Below are 17,718 nucleotides of genomic sequence, written 5' to 3'. Positions count from 1 at the left end.
CACTGTTGGTACGAATGCAAACTGGTGCAGCCATTCTGGAAAACAGTATGGAGTGTCCTCAAAAAGTTAAAAATAGAACTATCTTACAATCCAGCAATCATACTTCTAGGTATTTACCCATAGAATACAAAAATACAAAATCAAAGGGATACATTCACCCCGATGTTTATAGCAGCATTGTCATCAACAGCCAAACTATGGGAAGAACTCACATGTCCATTGACTGGGTGAATGGATAAAGAAGATGTGGTATATAGATATAATGGAATATTACCCAACCATAAAAAAGAATGAAATCGTATCATTTGCGGCAACATGGATGGACCTGGAGGTGAAATAAGTGAAATAAGTCAGTCAGAGAAAGACCAATACCATGCGATTTCACTTGTATGTGGAATTTAAGACACAAAACAAATAAGCAAAGGGGGGCGGGGAAGAGGGAGGCAAACCAAGAAACAGACTCTTAACTATAGAGAACAAACTGATGGTTACCAGAGGGAAGGTGTGTAGGGGGATGGGTAAAATAAGTAATGGAGATTAAGAAGGGCACTTGTTGTGATGAGCATCAGGTGTTATATAGAAGTATTAAATTACTATATTGAATACTTGAAACTAATATTACACTCATGTTAACTAACTGGAATTTGAATAAAAGCTTTAAGAAAACCATCAGGAGCGAACCACAGGAGCAAGGCAGCTCAAAGGATACATGCATTCGTTCATTCATTTATTCATTTATTCTGTAGATACTTGTTGAACACCTGCTAGGCACCAGGCATTCCTCAAGGCATTAGAGATGAGTAGTAGACAAAATTAACAGAAATCCCAGCCCTTGCAGATCTTACATTCTAATAAGAAATAAAAATAAATAATAAAAATAAATAAAATACAGGGAATGGTATTTTTTCAGTACATGCTACAAAACTTTTCTTGCTTTAGTGAATAGTGGCAAGGGTGTGCTGAGATCTACCCTGTCATATAGGCTTATAGAGATTAGCATAATAACATTTTTTCTGAAAAGCAATTGGTCAGCCTACATCAAGGGTTTTCATAATGTTTATGTCTTTAATGTATAAAGTCTTCTAGAATTTATCCTCATGCAAAGATGGGTATATGTTATTGTTCACTGAAGTTTTAATTAATAATAAAAAAACTGAAAATAAGCAAAACTTATAGGAATATGGTACATTTATACAACATAAACTATATCATCTTTGTAGACAATATTTTATAGGGTAATATCATTGCTATTTTCATAATATACTATTAACAATATGAGATTAATTTTAATAACATAAAAAATTAGACTACCAAATGGTGGCTCTTAAATATGAATGAATTTTATCTCTTTTTATAGTTTCCTAATGTATTCCAAAATTTTTTTATGTTATATGGTTTTTTTAAATATAATTTATTGTAAAGTTAAACTTACAGTGTATACAGTGTGCTCTTGGCTTTGGGAGTAGATTCCCATGATTCATCACTTACATACAACACCCAGTGCTCATCCCAACAAGTGCTCTTCTCAATGCCCATCACTCATTTTCTCCTCTCCCCTGCCTCTCCCATAAGCCCACAGTTTGTTCTCTATATTTAAGAGTCTCTTATGGTTTGCCTCCCTCTCTGTTGTATTCCAAATGTTTCACAATGGGTTCATATTATTTCCATAATCAGAAAAATATGTTTCATTATTTGTTATTTTATTTGCTTTAATTTTGTTTTGCTTTGGTTTTGGTTGGCTTTAGAGCTCAGTTTGGAGCAATAGCCAATTTCGTGAGACTCCATTGGTAAGCTCAAGTTAATAATTAGAATAAAATATGCAGATAATGGATGCTTCTTCCCCTATGAAGCTGAATCTTAGGTTATAATTTGACAAATATTTGTTAACCATTCAGAAGTCATCTACCTGCATTTGAAGCCCAACTCTCTCATTTACTTATCTTGGATGAATTGTATAACTTTCCTAGGACTCAGTCTCCCCTCTGTTAAACTGGAAAAGAGGGGGCATTGACTAGATTAATGGGTCTTTGGCTTTTTTAAGTCAGAGATCTATTTGAGAATTTGGTGAAAACTATGGATCTATGGCATATAAATGTGCATCAGCATCAAAAAGAATAAAATAATTACATTTAGTAAAAACAGTGCAAGATTTATATACTGAAAAGTACAAAATATAGTTTGACCAGTTTCTGAGCCAGTATCAGGATTAAGAAATTGGCAGCTCCCACTTCCTATGTCTTAGAACATTTATTCTTAGAACCCATTCACCATGCTGTGAGGAAGCACACAGTCTATCCCACGGAGAGGTCCATGTAAAGAAGAGCCAAGGGCTCCCAGCTACAGTCTCATTTGAACTCCTGGTCAATGGCCAGCCCAAACTTGATAGACTTATGAATGAGTCATCTTGGAAACTGTTTCCAGGCCCAGATGAGCTGCCCTACTTAATGACTCCTGAACAAACATGAACCGTCAGAGCCAACCCCTAGCCAAGCTGCACATTAGTGGATTTTTAAAAATTATTTTATTATTTATTTATTTATTTATTTATTTTGAGAGAGATCAAGCAGAGGAGGGAAAGAGAGAGGGAGAGAAAGAGAGACTCGGAAGCAAACTCTGCAATGTCAGTGTTCAGAGCACAATGTGGAGCTTGAACCTATGAACCATGAGATCATGACCTGAGCCACCATCAAGAGTCAGACCCTTAACTGACTGAGCCACCCAGGTGCCCCCACGCTACACATTTGTGACCCAAACAGATGACTGTCATTATTTTAAGTTACTAAGTTTTGGGGATAGTTTGTTATGCATCAAGAGCTAACTGGAATGCTTAATAAATGTTGGCTTAATTATATTGTGCTAAATAAGACTTAACCTCAAAAGCTTTCAAGTAAAAGATGTCTATTGCTTTAGGCCCTTTTGAGTTTTGACAAATTTTGGACTTCCCTGAACTTGGATATGGATGATTATGTGAAAATGGTTCTTCTTTTGGCAAACAAAAGCTTCCTCTGCTGGCAAAAAATTAAATTCTTTGTGACAACTCGATAGCCTATATTGGGTCTAAGTAAGAGGAATCATAAAAACCGTTTAACAAACATTTTCTACACATTTTCTTTCATTAACAATATTAATTGTATAAATATTTCAAGCAAATATATTGTGGAAAGTAACTTTTGCTATATTTAATCAATTCTGTGAATTTTTTGCTGACAAAGTGAAAATGCTATTTCAAAACACAGATGGCCCTCTCACAGCATTTTATCTTCTCACAAGGAAGAAGCACAATTCTTGCCAAATGGAAGCATTGTTTCCTTGGCCTGCCTTTTCCCTTTGTGCTTTCTAGAATTCTAATTTGACTCCACAATACAATAGAAACACATAGTCTAGAAGTTGAAAAGTCACCGCATTACTCAGACTTGTGAAATATCTGGGATAAAATTCATCTTTTTCTTCCTTAAAAAAAAGCCTCTAAATTTCATCAGCAGCACTACACTCAAAATACCTACTCAGATGAGTGGAAACTCAGCCTCCTGGTGGTCATAAGCAAAAAGTATTACTTTTAAATGTTAATTAAAAATGAAAGCTACAGGGCGCCTGGGTCACTCGGTTGAGCGTCTGATGTCAGCTCAGGTCATGAGCTCACAGTTCGTAAGTTCAGGCCCCGTGTCAGGCTCTGTGCTGATCGCTTGGAGCCTGGAGCCTGCTTCGGATTCTCTGTGTGTGTGTGTGTGTGTGTGTGTGTGTGTGTCTCTCTCTGCCCCTTCCCCGCATGCTCTCTGTATCTCTCTCTCTCTCTCTCTCTCTCTCTCTCTCTCTTTCTCTCAAAAATAAACATTAAAATTTTTTTAAGAAAAGAAAACTACATGCCAATATCCCTGATGAACATAAATGCAAAAATCTTCAACAAAATATTAGCCAGCTAAATTCAACAGTGCATTAAAAGGATCATACAATGTGATCAAGTGGGAGTTATTATAGGGATGCGAGGATGGTTCAACATTCACAAATCAATCAATGTGATATACCACATCAACAAAATGAAGGATAAAAATTCTATGATCATCTCAATATATGCAGAAAAAGTATTTGACAAAATTCAGTATCAATGTCATGAAGGCCATATATGAGAAACCCATAGTGAACATCATACATAATGGTAAAAAGTGAAACCTTTTCCTCTAAGATTAGGAACATGACAAAGATGTCCATTCTTGCCACTCTTATTCAACATAGCATTGGAAGTCCTAGCTGAAGCAGTTAGTCAAGAAAAAGAAATAAAAGGCATCTAAATCATTAAAGAAAAAGTCAAACTGTCTCCATTTGCAGGTAACATGATATTATATACAGAAAACCCTAAAGACACCACCAAAAACCTGTTAGTGATAAATACAGTAAAGTTGCAGGATACAAAATCAATATACAAAAATTAGTTGCATTTCTGTACACTAACAAAACACTGTCAGAGAAATGAAGAAAAACATCCCATTTAAAATTTTATCGAAAAGGAATAAAACAATTAGGAATAAGTTTACCCACAGAAGTGAAAGATCTGTACACTGATAACTATAAAATACTGAAAAAAGAAATTGAAGATAACACCAAAAAATGGAAAATTATTCTGTACAGAATACTCATGGAGTGGAAGAAGTAATATCTTTAAAATGTCCATACTACCCAAAACAATCTACAGACTCATACAATCCGATCAAAATTCCAACGGCATTTTTCACAAAATTACAACAAATAATCCTAAAATTTGTATGGAACCATAAAAGAGCCCCAAAAGGCAAAGCAATCTTGAGAAAAAGAACAAAGCTGGAGGCATCACATTTCCTAATTTCAAGCTATATTACAAAGGTCTAGTAATAAAAACAGTATGATGCTGGCATAAAAACAGACACATAGATCAATGGAACAGAATTGAGAGCCCAGAAATAAACCAATGCAAATATGGTCAATTAATTTATGAAAAAGAGCTAAGAAAAAACAATGGGAAATTACAAGTCTCTTCAACAAATGGTGCTAGGAAAACTGGACAGCCACGTTCAAAAGAATGAAACTGAACCCCTATATTATGCCATACACAAAGATTAACTCAAAATGGACTAAAAACTTGAACATAAGACCTGAAACCATAAAACTCCTAGAAGAAAACATAGAGGATAAGTCCCTTGACTTTGGTCTTGGCAGTGATTTTTTGGATTGACCCCAAAAGCAAAGACAACAAAAGTAAAATAGACAAATGGGACTACACCAAACTAAAAAGTTTCTGCACATCAAAAGAAACTATCAACAAAATGAAAAGGTAACCTCTGGAATGGGAGAAAGCATTTGTCAATTGTATATTCAACAAGGGGTTAATACCCAAGTATACAAGGAACTCATACAACTCAACAGTAAACAAACAAACAAATAACCCAATTTTTAAAATGGGCAAAGGACCCAAATAGACATTTTTCCAAAGAAGATATACAAATAGCCAACAGGTAGATGAAAAGATGGTTAACATCACTAATCATCAGGGAAATGCAAATCAAAACCACAATGAGATATTACTTCACATCTCTAAGGATGGCTATTATCAAGAAGATAAAAATAAAAATGCTGACAAGGATATGAAGATGGGGAACCATTGTATATTGTTGGTTGGAATGTAAATGGGTGCAGAAAATCTGGAAAACAGTATAGAGGGTTCTCAAGAAATTAGAAATAGAACTATCATATGATCCAGCATTCCACTTTTGGGAATATATCCAAAGGAAATTAAACCATTATCTCTAAGAGATATCTGCACTCCCATGTTCATTGCAACATTATTCACAACAGCCAAGATATGGAAATAATCTAAGACCTAAGTGTCTGTTGATGGATGGATGAATGAATTAAGAAAACCTGGAAAAGATATAATGGAATATTAATCAGCCTTTAAATAAAAGGAAATCCTGCCATTTACCACTACATGGGTAAACCTGAAAGATACTGTGCTAAGTGAAATAAGTCAGACAGAGAAAGACAAATATTGCTGGCATCACTTATATGTGGAAAATAATAATAATAATAATAATAATAATGATAGTAATAAATAAAACTTATAGAAACAGAGAGTGGAAAAGTGGTTGCCAAGGGTGGGGGAAGTAGGGGAAATAGGGTGGTTTGTAAAAGGATGCACACATTCTGTTAGAGTAAGTCCTGAGGATCTAACATATAACAAACATAGTGACTATCACTGATAACACTGCATTGTATAATTGATATTTGCTAAAAAGAATAGAACTTAAGTGCCTTCATCTTAAAAAAAAGGAGGGATATATATGTAACCATAGATAGATAGATAGATAGATAGATAGATAGATAGATAATCTTGTATGATAGCCAAAAAGTGGAAATAACTCTACTGTTTATCAACCAATCAACCGATAGAGGTACTAAAAAATGAATAGAATATTATACATCAGTAAAAATAATAAAATATTGAGTGAACCTTGAAAGATTATATTAAGTGAAAGAATACAGTCACAAAAGACCACATGCTTTATGGCTACATTTAAATGAAATACCCAGAATAGGCAAAACTATAGAGATAGAAAGTTGGTTAGTAGTTGTCTAGGGCTGGTGGGGGAAATTGGAGGAGATGGGGGATGGCTGCCAATGAGTATAAAATGTCTTTGGGGAATTATTATAAAGTTTTAAAGCTGATTATGGTGATAGTTACCCTAACTCTGTGAATACACTAAAAATGATAAATCTGCATAGTTTAAAAATATAAAATATATGGTATGTGAATCGTACTTCAATAAAGCTGTTAAAAAATAACTTGGAACAGGGGCGCCTGGTTGGCTCAGTCGGTTAAGCCTCCGACTTCAACTCAGGTCACGATCTCGTGGTCCGTGAGTTCGAGCCCCGCGTTGGGCTCTGGGCTGATGGCTCAGAGCCTGGAGCCTGCTTCTGATTCTGTGTCTCCCTCTCTCTCTGCCCCTCCCCCGTTCATGCTCTGTCTCTCTCTGTCTCAAAAATAAATAAACATTAAAAAAAATTTAAAAAAAAATAACTTGGAACAAAAATATTAGCAAATCAAATCCAGCACTGTATAAAAGAATTACAGCCACAACCAAATGGGATTTACCCTGATGTGCAAGAATAGTTCAACTTTCAAAAATCAACTAATGTCATCTATCACATCAAATGACTAAAAAAGAAAAAATCACATGATCACATAAATAGAAAAAGGTACTTGATAAAATCGAACACCAGTTTATGATTAAAAAAAAAAACTTTCAGTAAACTGGAAATAGAAGGAAAGTTCTTAAATTTAATAAAAACTGTCTACAAAAAAACCCTATAGTTATCATACTTAATGGTGAGAAACTTAAAGTTGTCCCACCAGGATCAGGAACAAGGCAAGTATGTCACTCTCACTACTCCTTTTGACTATCATACTGGAAATAGTAGCTAATGTAAGAAGACAAGAAAAAGTGAGGAAAGTACACAGCTTAGGAAGGAAAAAATAAAACCGTCCTTATTACAAATAACATATTGTCTATGTAGAAAATCTGAAAAAACCTTGCAATCTGCAAGGTTGAAGAATACGAAGTTAATATACAATATATAAAAGTCAATTGCTTTCCTACATATCAGCAATGAACAAGTGGAATTTGAAATTAAAAACATATACCATTTACATTAGCACCCTCAAAATGAAAAACTTAGGTATAAATCTAACAAAATATGTGCAATATCTGTATGAGGAAAACCTTAACTCTGATTAACAAAATCAAAGAAGAACTAAACATATGGAGAGATATTCCATGTTAATGATTAAGGAAACTCAGTATTATTTAAATGTCACTTCTTTCCAACTTGATATATATTTTTAATGCAACCCAATAAAAATCCCAGTAAGTTATTTTGTGGACATCAACAAAGTGATTCTGAAGTTTATATGTAGAGGTAGAAGGCCTAGAATGGATAACACAATATCAAAAAAGAACAAACTCAAAGGACTGGTACTACCTGACTTCAAGACTTATAAACAATAATCCAGACATTGTGATATGGATGAAAGAATAGACAAACAGGCCAATGGAACAGAATAGAAAGTCTATAATAAACATAGTCAACTAGTCTTTGACAAAAGAGAAAAAGCAATACCATGGAGCAAAACTTGTCTTTTCAATAAGTGGTGCTGGAACAAATGGATATCCCCATGCAAAAAATAAAAACAAACAAAAAGCAAAATCAACAACAAAAGAACTAAACACAGAATCTTACACCCTTCACAAAAATTAAGGCAAAATGTATCACAGACCTAAATGTAAAACACAAAATTATAATAATGCTAGAAGAGAACATAGAAAAACCTAGATGATATTGGATATGGCAAACACTTTTTAGATACAACTACAATGACACAATCCAAGAAAAAAATAATTGATGAGCTGGACTTCATTAAAATTTAAAACTTATGCTCTGCAATAGATGATGTTAAGAGAATGAGAAGACAAGCCACAGACTGGGAGAAAATATTTGCAAAAGACACATCTGATAAAGGACTTGACTAAAATATACAAAGAACTCTTAAAATTCAACAACAAGAAAACAAGCCATTTTAAAAATGGACCAAATGCCTTAACAGTAACGGCACCAAAGATATACAGATGGCATATAAGCTTATGAAAGGATGCTTCACACTGTATGTCATCAGGAAAATGCAAACTGAAATAATGAGGTACCACTATGCACCTATTAGAATGGCCCAAACTGGTAACACTGACACTAAATGTTGGTAAGGATGTGAAGCAATGCATTCATTGCTGGTAGGAATGCAAAATGGTACAGCCATTTTGGAAGATAGATTTGGGGTCTCCTAACAAAACTAAACATATTCTTACTGTATGATCCAGCTGTCACCCTCCCTGGCACTTAACCAAAGGAGTTTAAAGCTTACATCCACATAAAAGCCTGCAACTATAAACATGCTATGAACACAGATGTTTATAGCAGCTTTATTTATAATCGCCAAAACTTGGAAGCAATGAAGATGTCCTTCGTAAGTGAATGGATAAATGAAACTGTTACGCATCCAGACAAAGGAATTTTATTCAGCACTAAAAAGAATAGAGCCATCAAGCCATGAAAAACATGGAAGAATCTTAAATGCATATTATGAAGTGAAAGAAACCTATCTGCAAAGACTGCCTACTGTGTGATTCCACTATATGACATTCTAGAAAAAGCAAAACTATGAAGAAAGTAAAAGATCAGTGGTAGCCAAGGTTTGGAGATGGGGGAGGGAGGAGTGGTGGTGTTGGTGAATAGATGAAGCACAGAGGATTTTTAAGACAGTGGAAATACTCTGTATGAAACTATAATGTGTTTATGTCTTTATAAATTTGTCCAAACCCATAGAATGTAGAACACAAAGAATGGACCCTAAGGCAAACCACCCATTTTGGATGATCATGATGTATCAATGTAGGTTCATCAATTGTATCAAATGTACCATTCTGGTGGGGAATGATTTGGGGGGAAGTTATGCATATGCATGTGCAAAGGGCAGAAGATATATAGGAAATCTCTGTCTCTTCCTCTTAATTTTGCTGTGAAGCTAAAAGTGCTCTAAAAAAGTAGTCTTTTTTTTTTTTTTAAAGAAATAACTTGGTGCTTTGTGTCACTCTCAGAAAAGATAGGAAATTAAATTTCAACCTGGTATTAAATAAATTATTTCTTTTTATGATGTAAGGGTGTATGTTGCCCATTGATTTTTCAGGAAAGTAAGAGGAGAATTTCTGATATTAAATTAAATATTTATATTAAATATTAATTTATATTAAAATTATAAGAAATACATGTAATTGTAGTACTGTAAGGTTTTATGAAATAATAACTATTAAATTAAGTCAGGGGCTGTGCTATATGTTTTATATGTGATTCTCATTGCACCTCTGAGTTAGATTATTCTATTCTCATTGTAGAGATAAGAAAACTGAGGCATTCCTTAGTTTTCAGATGGTCCATTCACATTTCCTACCATGCAGAAATTCTACATTGATGAGAACTGTACCAGGCAACTTCATTTCTAATAGGTAAAAGAGCCACCTCTTTAAATGTAGTGTAATCCTTTCTAGGCTGAAAGAATTTATGCTTTGAATTCCATTCAGTGGCTTTGAGAGTCCTAATAGAGGAGAGGTAGGTAGTGTACATTATAGAAGAGGCAGATTTCATCTAATAGTGCACTGTCTAGGAAGATGGATTGGAAACATAAAGAGCTAATAACACCAAAGATTTTCATTGCTAGGTTATCTTTTATACATTAATTATAAAGAAGGACCTGCTTAAATGGATACTCTTCCTACATAGACTGTTTCTTTTGAGAGTTCTTTTCCTTACTCTGCACTTGAGTTGGGAGATATTATCAGAGAGCTGTCAGGAAGATGAGTTGATATAAAGACAAAGTTTATTTCATTTGTAGTATAAGCTTATTCATTTAAGTGACGAATGAATCCTCATTGTATAGGATACTGTGTCACTGTGATATGGTCAGATCATCCCTGTATTTAAATCCACATTATAGTTCTAAATCAGATATCCATTAAAACTTTTTTAACTTGGCAAATTTTAAGGTAACTCTTATTTATGCATCTGTCTCTTACTAGATATTCATTTTAATAACATTCATAAATAAATGTCACCTAACATATAAAACCAACTTGGGAATTTTTCATGTTTCTCTATAACTCCTTTTAAGACAACTATCTCCAAATAACTTTGTAGAGCAATATGCGTTATTTTCCAAACTTAAAGTATTTTTATTTTATTTTTCTCTAATTTCTAGAGTATTGTTTGTATCTGGCCTTATTGAGGCACACATCTTACATGGAAGACAATTAGATTCTTTTCCTTTTTAAAAAAGCATGTTTCAGAAGTAGATCCCTCAGGGCCCCTTACATTCCTGAAATCATTGTTGCACTATATGCTAACTAATTTGGATGTAAATTTTTTTAAAAAACATATGTTATTTTTAAATCAAATGAGAAGAAATAGCACAATCAAGGGATTGTCTGCTACATACCAGTGCTGTGCCTGGCTTGTTATTCATATGATTTTATTTAATCTTCCCACCTGGGCACTAAAATAGTCCTGATTTCAGTCAGTTGCCAACAACTTCCTTTCTATTTGCTCTATATAATGAAAGAATTGGAAAATCTCGTTATTTTCTGTTTGCATGTATTTTTTTTCTCTTTCCCATAGCTTCCCTAAACTTGTTTCTTGTTTAGGCAAACAAGTTTTCTTTTCCCTAGTAATCATTTCTTACTCATATTTCGAGTTTATCACACAGCTTTTATGCAAACCAAGGGGTTTTGCAGTCCTTCTGCCCACCCGAACTCACAACTATGGGAAGCAAATTCTATTCTCTGGGAGTCATTGCTGCTACCTAATTTGACTTCAGTCTCTCTTCTTAAAGTTTTTGAAATCTTTCTTTCTAGAAGTTAATTTGGTTGGTTCTCTTTTATCCTTTGTTCTCCTTTGTCACTTCCAGCTAGACTTTTTCCTTTCTTTTAAATGTCAAACAAATTCTTACATTTCTTGATCAGCAAATTTGATGCTTATATTATTGGATCCAGTAAAATAAATTCAAGGGTTTTACTTAATGCTACACACACATGTACACACACATGCATGCACGCACACATGCTACATTAAAATAAATCAATGTAAACAATTGTAATTATCTTTCAGAAACATGATGGCCATTTCACAGTCATCCAGTTGGTCGGTATGCTCCGAGGCATTGCATCAGGAATGAAGTATCTTTCTGATATGGGCTATGTTCATCGTGATCTAGCAGCTAGGAATATATTGGTCAACAGCAACTTAGTATGCAAAGTTTCCGATTTTGGTCTCTCCCGGGTACTGGAAGATGATCCAGAGGCTGCTTATACAACAACTGTAAGTTTGCATGTCCTTTTCCAATATATAAGTTGTTCACCTTTATTATTTTTAATGTTATAAGAATAATCCTTTTTGGCTTTCCTGATTTTCTACTCACACCTCTCATTTTCACAATTTAACATCATTATTTAATTGAGAAATAATTGCTTTATCTGAGTGCCTGGTTTAAAAACAAAAACAAAAACACCTTCTTATATTTAACTGTTTTTTTCTTTCATTGTACTGGACTTTAATATCATGCTTGAGTTCCATGTCATGACTGCCTTTACAACAAATCTTCCTTTTCCCAAGGCATTTTTGATGTTTAATAATTATTTCCTAAATGCAGTTCTATACAGGACAATGGTGAATCAATTAAGTCAGTGATAGTGAAGAAACAATGGTTATGAAATTACTTTTTTTTGCCCTCACAACAAATGTTATGGATTGATCTGATCATACTTAAAGATGAACAAGATAGGTTTCTCTAGAGATACATAAGTACCCTCTAAACTTTTTTCTGACTGATGCTTGGGAATTGTGCGAGCAAGAACAATAGGCTAAAACTTTAGACCAAACTATCACTGTAGATTATATGATCTCAACTTAATTCATTAATAGTTTAAGCATTTCTGAATGCCCCAAAACCAGTTAATTCCACCAACCTTTTTGATTATTGTTTCAATGATTTCAGGCTCAAAGTCTTTCTTCAGCTATCTTAAACCTAATAATTTGTAAAACTATACTATATGTTGTTTTTTTTTAAACAAAACCTTCACCATTGACTTGGCAGTCACCTTCAATGAAAAGTAAGTCAGTAAAATTATTCAAGTTGTTTTTATCCTCTCCTCTTTTCTCTAACCTTACACATTATTTTAAAAGAGACAAATCCATTATTTAGTTCCCTTTTATCTCATTTTCTATGAGTTTTTTTGAAACATCAGTGTATTCAATTACTCCAGAAGGGATGCAAGTTTAATATTATGAATGAAACATATTATGCCCTTACCATATTTATGGTGTAAAATGCTCTATATCACCTTATTGATGATATTTTCATTATTTTCTAAGCAAAATGAATTAATCTCTTAGAGCCTGACATATAAGGTAGCAATATCTATTTATCTTTTAATTTGACCAAAAGCCTTCATAAAAATAAAAATCTATCATGTCTCAAAATAAATTGTTCGTTTCAAAAATGAAGTATTTTCTTTTTTTTTTCAAAAAAATTTTAATGTTTATTTTATGATTGAGGGAGACAGAGTGTGACTGGGGGAGGGGCAGAGAGAGAGGGAGACACTGAAGCCAAAGCAGGCTCCAGGCTCTGAGCTGTCAGGATAGAACCACAAACTGTGAGATCATTACCTGAACCGAAGTCGGATACTTAACTGACTGAGCCAACCAGATGCCCTAAAAGCAGTATTTTCCAACTCTATTTTCTAATTGGAAGATGTCATACATTTTTCTTTTTTTTCAAGGCTTTTCTCTTCTTTTTATTAATGTATAACTTGAAGCAACTTTTCAAGTTACAGAACAGTGTAGATAAGATTTTTCTATTATGCGTATTATTTTCAACCTTGGAGAATGGTGCTTAAAATTATTATATAAATACTATGCAATATATGAGGTGCCTGGGTGGCTCAGTCGGTTAAGCATCCGACTTCGGCTCAAGTCATGATCTCTTGGTCCATGAGTTCGAGCCCCATGTCAGGCTGTATACTGACAGCTTGGAGCCTGGAGCTTGCTTTGGATTCTATGTCTCCCTCTCTTTCTGCCCCTCCCCCCTCATGCTCTGTGTCTCTCTCTCAAAAATAATAAACATTAAAAACATTTTTAAAAATATTATGCAATATAATATTTATAAAAATTCCAACAAATGTGATCTACTAAAAGAACAAAATGATACAGAAAATAAAGAATAAAATAGGAAATAACTACTAGACTCTTTGTATGCCTATATGATATATTTGAAATCCTTATTAAATAATATTTTAACTACTTTTTAAAATGGGAAGCTCATAACTAAATTTAAGGTGCTAATAAAATTGGCAGGGTCCCCCAAATTTTGAAGCATATGTAGGTTTTATTGTGTCAGATTTGAAATCCAGATTCCAAGCATGTTCTTCTGTCTTACATGATTTTAGAGACTGGAACAATGCTATTATAATTTAATCTGACTACAGAATTAAACATCAAGTTAGGTAACCAGAATATTAATTCTCCAAAAGTGCCTCTTAGAAGCTATAGATTATGTCTCAATTAAGAAATAAGTTGCTTAATTTAGGAGGTATCAGTTGAATGATAAATAATGTGATTCAGTACTTTTTATTGTTTTTAATGCCAGTTTAATGTACAGTGTTATATTAGTTTCATGTATACAATACAGTGATTGAACAATTCTGTACATTACTCAGGGCTCATCACATAAGTGTACCCTTAATCGCCTTCATCTGTTTCACCCATTCCCCCAGCCACCTCCCCTTTGACAACCACGAGTTTGTTCTCTATAGTTAAGACTCTGTTTTTTTTTTTCTCTTTTCCTTTGTTTGTTTGCTTTGTTTCTTAAATTCCACATATGAGTGAAATCATATGGCATTTGTCTTTCTCTGACTGATTTATTTCACTTAGCATTATACCTTCTAGATTCATCATGTTGTTGCAAATGGCAAGATTTCCTTCTTTTTATGGCTGAGTAATATTCCATTGTCTGTATATACCACACCTTCTTTATCCATTCATCTACCATTGGACACTTGGGTTGCTTCTTGGCTATTTTAATTAATGCTGCAGTAAACACAGGGGTTCATATACCTTTTCAAATTAGTGTTTTAATATTCTTTGGGTAAATACCCATTAGTGAAATTACTGGATCATATGGTATTTCTATTTTTAATTTTTTGAGGAAACTCCATACTGTTTCCCACCATGGCTGCACCACTTGCATTCCCACCAACAGTACACAACGGTTCCTTTCTCTTCACATCCTCGCCAACACCTATTGTTGTGTATTTGTTTCTTGTGTATTTGATTTTAGTCGCTTTGATAGTTGTGAGGTGATCTTATTATGGTTTTGATTTGCATTTCCCTGATGATGAATGATGTAGAGTATGTTTTAACGTGTCTGTTGGCCATCTGTATATCTTCTTTGGAGAAATGTCTGTTCATGTCTTCTACCCATTTTTAATTGGATTATTTGGGGGTTTTTTTAGATGTTGAGTCCTTTAAGTTTTTTATATATTTTGGAAACTAACCCCTTATCAGACATATCATTTGAAAATATCTTCTCCCACTCAGTAGGTTGTATTTTTGTTTTGTTGATTATTCCCTTTACTGTGCAGTAGCTTTTTATTTTGATATAGTCCCAATAGTTTAATTTTGCTTTTGTTTCCTTTGCCTTGGGAGACATATCTAGAAAAATGTTGCTGTGGCCAATGCCAAAGAATTATATCTGTGCTCTCTTCTAGTATTTTTATGGTTTCAGATCTCACATTTAAGTCTTTAAGCCATTTTAAGTTTATTTTGTGTATGGTGTAAGAAAATGGTCCAGTTTCACTCTTTTGCATGTAGCTGTTCAGGTTTTCCAACATCATTGTTGAAGGGATTGTGATTAAGGACTTTTTTTTTTTTAATCTCAGAAATACCTAACTCTTCAAAGGCTCCTGGAGTACGAAATACCATACTGATTACCTCACTTTATAATGAATATGACCATTTTCAAGCAAAACACTAGCATTCTTGCCTTCAAAGAGTTTACCCTTTTACAGGGTAGACTCATGCTTTCTTGTTATTCAGAGCATTAATTGTTGACATATAGGTCTAAAAAGAAATATGGAAGTACCAAAAAGCAGAATTCTGGAGAAGACTTTACAAAAAATTAAAATTTGAACGAAATGTTAAAAAATTTCACTAGGCAGATTGTTGGGGAATTGAGATAGAGGAAACAAAAAGAGGAAAAAGATATGGAAATTTGTGGAAGTGAATGGATGTGTTGATGGAAATGTGGACAGTTTAGAATGGAGAGGAGCAGTGGACAACTCAGGTTCCTTAGGAATAATTGTGAAGGTAGGTGGGTGGCACTTCAAAAATTTGAAGGTTTTCTATTAAAATTAAGAGAGACACTGATTTATTTAAATAGGGGAATAACAAAATACATGTATGTCTTATGAGATTATTGACAACAGTGTGAAGGAGGGAAGGATTGAAGGACAGGAAGACTGGTTACAGGAAACAAGTTAAGGCATTATTGCTGTAGACCAGAAAGGCCATATGGCTTTAATTAGGGCAGCAGCAATTGGAATAAAGAGCAGAGTAGAGAATTGAAAATTATTATGATGATGATACAATTTACAAGACTCAGTAACTAATTAGATATGAGTTATAAGGAGGAAGAAGGATTTAAAAATGACACCAATAATTCTAGATTGAACAACTAGTTGAATGGCGACAACATTAATCAAGACAGAGAATATTAGAGATGGCCGTTAACGGCATTAGATTACAAAGCAAAATTATAGTAAAGGGTCACAGGCACTCTGTTTCAAAGTCGTCAGGGTAATGTGAGATTGAGCATTGGCATTCTGTTGCAATTGCATGTCAAATTTTTAGGACTTTATATAAATTACTTAGTCCCCAAATTCTTTCTGTATTTCCTATTAAAAGGAATGAGATTCTTAGAAAACTTTACTGCCTAGTGAAGATATACCTAAACTCAAGCACATCCTGTGTAATAAAATACAGGAGAAGGATGGTTATTTATATGAAGTTATTCTTTGTTTTATAAAAACATTTACATGAAAATAACTTTAAAGAGCATGCTCCATTGATACATTTTTTAAAATATGATTTTATTTTTTTAAGTGTTACCTGTATATAACTTTCATAGAATATATCTTTTACCTTAAATGATTTTTATTTTTTTCTCTTATGTGTAACTATAATTGTTACTTCCTTATTATTTATAAATGTTTTTATAATCAGCATCAGAAGTATTCGGAAAGGAAGGCTTGTGAAGTGTTTTAAAAACAGGGGCATCTGGGTGGTTCAGTCGGTTAGGCTGTGCAACTTCAGCTCAGGTCATGATCTCTCAGTTTGTGAGTTTGAGCCCTGCATCCATTGGGCTCTGTGCTGACAGCTCAGAGCCTGGAGCTTGTTTCAGATTCTGTGTCTCCCTCTCTCTCTGCCCTTCTCCCATTTGCGCGTGAGCACGCATGCGCGCACTCTCTCTCTCTCTCTTTCTCTTTCTCTCTGAAAAAAAACATTAAAATAAATTAAAATTAAAAAAAACAGGAAGACATCATAGATGAGTATTTTTTTTTTGTAATCTTCAGGAAAACAATTCTTGGAATATAAGTATGCTACATGGAAACTATCCCTTCCTAATCAAAATAAGAGCAGAACAAATAGACATTTTCCATTAAGATGACTTTACCAATTTAGAGAGCCACATACCACAGCAAAGAGCAGTAAGAACTGGTAAACAGACAGGCTGGAAAGATAGAGTGACCCGTGTGATTCCAGTACTGACCATAGCACTGAACTTACTGATCAGTATGTAGCAGATGAGCAGAATGGCCATTGGAGTCAGTGTGACCAGACCAGAAAGAGATGTGACAAGAGAGATTACTTTGCCAACAACTAGTAACAATTATTCTAGTGCCTTATTTAGAAGATATATACGTGTAAAAAAAAAGCAGAAGAAGATATATACATGTAGTATATAAGACCATATTATCTACATTATAAAACACTAAAGTAAATAAAGGAATGAGAGTTATGACAAATACAAGTAGAAAT

General features: G+C 33.8%; 1 protein-coding gene across 7 annotated transcripts in view; it reads left to right on the top strand.

Annotated features, from left to right (window-relative positions):
• EPHA6 (EPH receptor A6) overlaps positions 1-17,718 on the top strand; it is an 872,130-nt gene that overhangs the window by 755,723 nt on the left and 98,689 nt on the right. For all 7 annotated transcript variants that reach the window (XM_058731672.1, XM_058731667.1, XM_058731668.1 and 4 more), the window contains one exon: positions 11,734-11,943. In XM_058731672.1, the coding sequence (XP_058587655.1) occupies positions 11,734-11,943 (210 nt within the window). The remainder of the gene's footprint in view (positions 1-11,733; positions 11,944-17,718) is intronic.

The sequence above is a fragment of the Neofelis nebulosa genome, chromosome 5 (genome assembly GCF_028018385.1).
Source record: "Neofelis nebulosa isolate mNeoNeb1 chromosome 5, mNeoNeb1.pri, whole genome shotgun sequence".
In the NCBI taxonomy this organism is placed as follows: Eukaryota; Metazoa; Chordata; class Mammalia; order Carnivora; family Felidae; genus Neofelis; species Neofelis nebulosa.
This window is presented reverse-complemented; position numbering and strand designations above follow the sequence as displayed.